General features: G+C 38.8%; 1 protein-coding gene across 13 annotated transcripts in view; it reads right to left on the bottom strand.

The window, feature by feature from the left end:
* Positions 1-387: 387 nt before the first annotated feature.
* The window catches only part of CFAP206 (cilia and flagella associated protein 206), a 75423-nt gene continuing 68172 nt past the window's right edge, over positions 388-7638 (bottom strand). For 11 of the 13 annotated variants that reach the window (XM_063619116.1, XM_063619108.1, XM_055257960.1 and 8 more), the window contains exons 12-13: positions 5825-5968; positions 2240-2687 (exon numbers count right to left, since the gene is read on the bottom strand). In XM_063619116.1, the coding sequence (XP_063475186.1) occupies positions 2457-2687; positions 5825-5968 (375 nt within the window). In that variant the 3' untranslated portion in view covers positions 2240-2456. Of the gene's footprint in view, positions 702-2239; positions 2688-5824; positions 5969-7638 lie in introns of those variants that run through there. The other 2 variants (XR_010116017.1, XM_063619128.1) reach the window with 2 other exon arrangements.

Below are 7638 nucleotides of genomic sequence, written 5' to 3'. Positions count from 1 at the left end.
TATTTTGAAAAGTTTTACATAATACATGAAGGAGGTTTTAGTTCATTCCCTAGGAAGTGGACAAGAGTCTTGGTAACCTTTAAGCAACTGAGGCAAAGGCTGGGGGGAAGAGGAGGCCAGATGACAGGATCAGATTTATGCATGAGAAAACATCCTGATGAACCATATAAAAAAATGGAGACAGCAGTGACCCAGGCAGTAAGACAAAGTCCTGCAGGGGAGGTGAGAATAGGAAGACATGAATCTCAATGACAATTCAGGTCAAATGAACAGGGCTTGAAGGCTAGTAAAGTGTAGGGGGAGAAAGACAGGATGTTTTTAACTTATGCTACTGAGTAAGGCAGTGATGCCTTTGAAAATAGAAGAAAATAAAGAGAAAGAAACAAGTTTGGCAGAGAAAGTTATTTTGATCTGTGACCTGCTGAAATGGGGGTGACCATCAGACATTAAATTCAGCATATGGTTGGAAATCTTCAGAAGGACAGGGCTTGAATAGATGGTGGAGGTCCAGGGAGAGGATGAGTTTTCCATTGGATGTAGCTCCCTTTATTCAGTTGTACTTACCAGGTGACTGTCTGATATTAAGATTGGCTTTTCAAATTGGATTTGGTATTTTTATTCACTTGGCCATTCTACTTCCAAGCCTTAACTTGATAAGCCCAAATTGCAGGTTACAGCCATTCTTTTCTGTGTTTAGGAATCTTGCGGAATCAAATAAGGGTTAATTGAACAGATAAAATGACATTCCTGAATTTGTAAATTTTAGTATCACCCCACTCCTCCAGGCCCTGCCTTAACAGCTAGCCAGTCTATCTTAAACATCATTTGTAAACTAAAAGGTATGAAAATCACAAAACCTTAGAAGTAGGTTTGTTTGAAGTTTACATGCAGAAAATGGGTTTCAAAGCATATTCATAGTATAAATCACATTTAAGCAGCCAGGTGCGGTGGCTCACACCTGTAATCCCAGCACTTTGGCAGGCCAAGGTGGGCAGATCACTTGAGGTCAGGAGTTCAAGACAAGCCTGGCCAACATGGCAAAACCCCATCTCTACTAAAAATACAAAAATTGGCCGGGCGTGATAGTGCACGCCTGTAATCCCAGCTACTTGGGAGGCTGAGGCAGGAGAATCGCTTGAACCCAGGAGGCAGAGATTCCAGTGAGCCGAGATTGCACCACTGCACTCCAGCCTGGGCAACAGAGCAAGACTCCATCTCAAAAACAAACAAACAAAAACATTTAAGCTACACAGAAAGCAAATTATACAAATGCCTTAGTAAAAAGTCACCTGAGCAGAAAAAATATGCCAAATACAAATGACCTCCTAGCTACTAAAGCAAGATAAACAGCCCTTCCTAGAAGCTTTATTATCCGTGAATAATATTAGAAGTATGTAAGAGAGTAATAAAACCACAGTTCTAAAATATAGCTATCAGTAATTCATGGGAGCTTTAAACACAACTGCCTATGCAGTCAGGCAAATAAGGCAAAGCAGTGACGTGGGAGGCCCATGAGGCAGCAGGAACTAGATTAGACAATGGAGGATTGAAAGTGCCTGCGTTATGAATGGGCAAAGCTACTACTTGCAGGAATGCTGGCCAAGTGTTAGCAGATATTCTGATTTCTTCTTTTTTTGAAGGGCCAGAAATACAGATTTTATGTCAAATTTCTACATTTTGAAAAACATCATGTGAGGTGGGCATGGTGGCTCATGCCTATAATCCCATCCCTTTGGGAGGCCGAGGCAAAAGGATCGATTGAGTCCATTAGTTTGAGACCTGCCAGGGCAACATGATGAAACTCTGTCTCTACAGAAAATTGTTTTAAAAATTAGTCAGGTGTGGTTACACACGCCTGTGGTCCCAGCTACTCAGGAGGCTGAGGTAGGATTGCTTTAGCCCAGGAGGTCGAGGCTGCAGTGAGCTGTGATTGTACCACTGCATTCCAGCCTAGGTGACAGCGCAAGACCCTGTCTCAAAAAAAGAAAAGAAGGAAAGAAAAAAACATCATGTGGACCTTTGCTCCAATTGTTCCAAATTAGTAAGGTTTTGTTACATATCAATTTAATCTATGTTAACATTTAATAGCTAACAAAGCTGAAAATATTGATTAGGTTTTAAGTTTGTAATGTTTAACATTAAATATGGTTTAGAAATAGACTTCTATTCCAGTAATAATCATATTTATGTCTACATGTTATCATAATTTCAATGTTAATGCTGACAAATTTTTCTAACAAATAAAAGATAAATGGACAGTTTTATTTTTCAATTTTAACAGAATGAAAAATGTGTTACAGAAAACAGTTTGATAAAATATGGGAACCCAATAAACAGTCACACAACCAATGAATGTGCCACCCCTACAAAATTAATTTGTATAGATGTTAATATACCTTTAAGTACTTGCTATTGTTCATAACTGAGTAGCACCTATTTAAAAACGTTGTCTGTAATTAGGTTTCATCCACATCTCTAGTTAAGTTCACCTTGACCTCATTGGTGATTTCGCTCTTTCCTCCACGAAGACCAGCCAAGTAAATCTGAGGCCTGGGCACCCCAGTGCTGTCTTCCCTCATGGACTGGGTGCTAGTGTCCTTTGGACGGTACACCTGGGAACAATTTTCTCTTCTCAAGTGACTAAGATCAGTTTGTACTGAGTGAGTAACTTTCTGGCGCAAATTAGCCTAAAGAGAAAGAGAATACAGGAATTAACATTTCTCTAAAGAACAAATAACATAAAATATTATCAGATACCAGTTAATATCTGCCTATTTGTGTCTTCAATCCACAAGAAATTAATTCCATAACATAGCATTTTTTCTATAAAACATTGCAAAATCTAGAACATAATAGAAAATTAAATATCCCATACCAAGATGTAGAAAAATATGTAAAATGTTGAAAATTGACCTCAAAAAACATACAGATTCAAAATTACAGTGAACTCAACCAGTTATTTGTTAACATAATCTAATTCCTTCATTATTATACTTTGAGATTCATATAACTTGGATTTTTCCACTATACTTGGTTTTTTTTGACAAAAGTTTAAGATTTATACAGTATTATCTTTTAAAAATGGACTTCACCCTAGATTTTTAACATAAAAGGGTCTGATGCTTTCCATCTGTATTTTACAGTATTCTACATTTTGCTTACTCCCTTTATAGATTACTAGTAAACATGAAGTTAAACAGATTACTCAGGCTGGGAAGCAAGGAGGAGCTTATAAAAAGAAGAATAAGGTTGCTGCGGTTATAGTAAAGACCAAGAAAAAACTTAAAAGGCATTATAGCATGTGAGTGAAGAAGGCGACACCTGGAATTAGAGGAAACATTTCAGAATTTGAGATACTGCAGGTGACTGAGAACCGAAACTACTTCCCAACACCCAGGTTATTGTCCACATTAATATGACTTTGCTATTCCATTGTCTTCATTAGCATAATTTTACCATTCCTAGAGACTCTTGCCTAAGCAAATAACTTGATTGCTTATTTCAGTACTACCTGAAAGATGTGTCAACTCTTCAGTAGTAAGCATCAAAACACAGTTTCAGTCCTAAGAGTCTGCATCCCTTGCCTCAAAAAATCTTCTTGCTATTCCCACCAATGCTGGACTGCTTTTTCATGATCCTTACCCAATCCGATTCAAACCCTCCATCCTACCCCCAGTCCACCTCAGTCATTGGAAGACCTGCCTTAGCAAACTTCAAATTCTCAATCAATTCTGACTTTGCAGTTCCTCTTCTGAGACACTGCCAAAGCACTGTTGAGGTGGTGTTTTCCCTTATGGCTGTAAGCAATAAACTCAGCTTTGTCTTATCCACAGGTTGGGTAGGTGGCACTTGGGGAGCTGGCATTCAATATAATACAGTTCTAGGGAATAATAAGGCCCAAGGTGAGAGTCAGAATTAAGTGGAGATTGAGGAATGGGAAGAGAGGGCTCAGTCAGTATGAAGTTCAGACCCCTGAATACTCCATTCTCTTAACATTTCCAGTCCATACCTATGCTGCCACCTCTATCCCTCCTATCCTATCCAGCCATCACTTCCCTCCTCCTCTTTGCCTATTTGTATCTCAAAAGCAACCTAAAATGTCACCTATGTTAATTTAGTAGAATTTTCATTTCACTTCTGTTACACCACTTACAAGGAGGTACCACTTACAAGGAGGTACTGAAATAATTTTAGGCCGGGCGCCGTGGCTCACGCTTGTAATCCCAGCACTTTGGGAGGCCGAGCGGGCGGATCACGAGGTCAGGAGATCAAGACCACGGTGAAACCCCGTCTCTACTAAAAATACAAAAAAATTAGCCGGGCGTGGTGGCGGGCGCCTGTAGTCCCAGCTACTCGGAGAGGCTGAGGCAGGAGAATGGCGTGAACCCGGGAGGCGGAGCTTGCAGTGAGCCGAGATTGCGCCACTGCACTCCAGCCTGGGCGACAGAGCGAGACTCCGTCTCAAAAAAAAAAAAAAAAGAAATATTTTTAATGTAACAATATCACTTGCTAGAACAAAGTAGTGGGATATATATGTTACCCAATAAGTCTGATGAACTCAAGTGAGTTTAGTAGATAATAGAAAATAATATGGGAGTTGGGCATTTCGTGAACTACAGAAGAGTAACTGATAGGAAGGAATGCTAATGGAACAATGATCTGGAAGATACATGGGAAAACTGATCCTTCCTCATGCCAGGGAACTGAAAAGCTGCCACCAGAGTGAGTAGCAAAGGAAATAATGTGGTCAGTGGGACCGAATACACACATGGACTGAATATACAAATGGACAAAGGCTAGACCATATATGACAATAGAACTCTTTGACTTGCAGCTTCTACATCAACCAGTCAGGGAAGCCAGTCTCAACCTCTGTAGCTGTAGCAATTGACCCAGAATGTTGAGGACTTAGCCAACTTCTCCATTTTTTGGCCCCTTCTCCCCCAGCTCAGGACCAACCAGAGAAACCTAGATATGCTCACCAAACCAATTGCATAAAATGCCCTGCTTCTAGTTAGCCTGCTTCCAGCTTTCTCATATTAACAAACTACAATCAGAACATCTGAAGGCTTCCCCCTTTTCTGACTACGAGGCTTTCTCACTCCCCTGCATGCTTTGAATCTACCAAACACAAGTGACAGTGTCTGACTCCCTTGCTATAGCAAGCTCTAAATAAATAGCCTCCCTTTGTTCTCATTTGGGTAGGCATTGTTTATTTCCACACCTGATTTCAGTTAAAGAGATGGATAAAATATACTAAAAAGGGGCTACAGACATAAAAGATTTTATTTTTTCCACACTATAAATATTTATTGTTTAAAATGACAAGATACCATAAAGGGGATGGTGGGAGGAATTTCACTGAGTTGGACAGGGATGAGAGTTTCAAAGACAGGCTTTAAGGGTAGGTATCTATATTGTAATTAAGGTGACTGAGAATCAGAAGGATGAGAGTGCCCAGGGTCTGGAGATAATATGTTGTTAAGGGGAAAATATCTATGCTTTAATAGAAAAGGTCCAAAAAATCAAAAAGAAAAAGAATGGTATACCTTAAGTCATTAAAGGAAGTTGGGAGTGCTTTAAATACTAGCACCAAGCTTTAAAATGGATGATAGACAAATAGATAGATATCATCATTGTTCTATATATGCTTACAATTAGAAAACAATCTTATAATGTAAACCTAGCAAGTTATAAATTATGATATTTTTGTTAGCAAAGAACTCTGTATAAAACTCATTATTTTATATCAATAACTTAATTTACCAACAACAGATTAAAATTCCCCAACATATAAATAATTTTAGAAAGTATTGTTACAAACCAATTTTATAGCTTTTCTTCTTAATTCCCATTCATTCCACTCATATGATCTCACAGTTGTTGGTGGCAGTATGTGTGTATCCGTCTGTGTGCTACTTTCACATTTTGTAATTGGTTTTATATAATGTTTGTCAGCATCTCTCATCTAAAGAGGTGGAGTTTTGTAATTAGTGCTTGTAAAAAGTAAACATTATTTACTGATAACTAAAATATTTAGCTAAAACTGACAAAACACTTAAAAAACAATAATTTTTGGACATGGAATATACTTGTAAATACCAATAAAGAAAACACATAATTAATGAGCTGAATATAATTGTTTTTCTGGGAATTATGGCTTCGAGATTTTGTTAATGTAGGGGATGTTTTCTTTTAATTTTTATTTTAGATTCAAGGGGACACATGTGCAGGTTTGTTACAAGGGTATATTGCACAATGCTGAGATTTGAGGTAGGATTGAACCCATCACCCAAGTAGTGACCACAGTACCCAATAGTTCATTTTTCAGCCTATGCCCCCCTCCCACTCTTTCCACTGTTGCAGTCTCCAGTGTCTACTGGTCCCATCTTTATGTCCATGTGTACCCAATTTTTAGCTCCCACTTATAAATGATAACATGCAGTGCTTGGTTTTCTGTAGGACGTGTATTTTGGAAGGAGAAAACATCCCTCATTCCCAAGTCAAATATCCCTCCCCACTTTGCACAACTGATAATATAAGTAAATACCTGTTGAAAATGGATAGAAATTGGCCAGGCGCGGTGGCTCACGCTTGTAATCCCAGCACTTTGGGAGGCCGAGGCGGGCGGATCACGAGGTCAGGAGATCGAGACCATGGTGAAACTCCGTCTCTACCAAAAATACAAAAAATTAGCCGGGCGTGGTGGCGGGCGCCTGTAGTCCCAGCTATTCGGAGAGGCTGAGGCAGGAGAATGGCGTGAGCCCAGGAGGCGGAGCTTGCAGTGAGCCGAGATCGCGCCACTGCACTCCAGCCTGGGTGACAGAGCAAGACTCCGTCTCAAAAAAAAAAAAAAAAAAAGAAAAAAAGAAAATGGATAGAAATTAAAAATAGCTTTATTAGGTAAAAATCACATCTATTTGAACTATCAAAACCTGTTTAAGACATATGTTGAACTCAAGCTATGCATACATAGCAGGTTATTATCCAAGGTTTTTGCTTTGTTTTTAGTTGAATATACTGATTTTCTTTTGGGGGAACCCAATATTAAGAATTCACTAATTCCAGGCTAAACAAGACATGATGGTGCTGGACATGACATTGTTGACGTTGTTGGAGGGAGTGGTAGAGGTTTAAGGAACTTAGGTCACAGTAAAAAGGAGGGAGAAGATATTCTTTCCAAACAACAGATAATCACTGAGTGTCTAACATTTGATATGATATAATTTCTGACTATAAAATTGTCTTATGATATAGTTAGGTAGATTTTTAAAATGCTAAAAAGATAGTTAACAATACTGTACCATACAAGTAAATGGCAAGTAAATAATTAGACAGTAAGGACTACATGAAAAAGACAGGGATAAAATCATTTCTACAGATATTAAAGGTCACTGAAGGACAGATGGGAATTAAATATCCAGAAAGACAGGAAAAAAACAAGACCAGGTGTATAGGAAAAAATTACGCTTTAGTGGAAAACTAGGCATTATCCACATACGACATACCTTTCCAGTCGTCTGATTCTAGCCTTTCACTGTCCTTGGGCTATCTTTCAACTCTGTAAGTTATAAATGAGTGATAGCAAGACCAAATAATTTCTGTCTGTAGACATGCACAGTCTATCCTGTCTGTAGA

The sequence above is a fragment of the Symphalangus syndactylus genome, chromosome 2 (genome assembly GCF_028878055.3).
Source record: "Symphalangus syndactylus isolate Jambi chromosome 2, NHGRI_mSymSyn1-v2.1_pri, whole genome shotgun sequence".
NCBI lineage: Eukaryota > Metazoa > Chordata > Mammalia > Primates > Hylobatidae > Symphalangus > Symphalangus syndactylus.
This window is presented reverse-complemented; position numbering and strand designations above follow the sequence as displayed.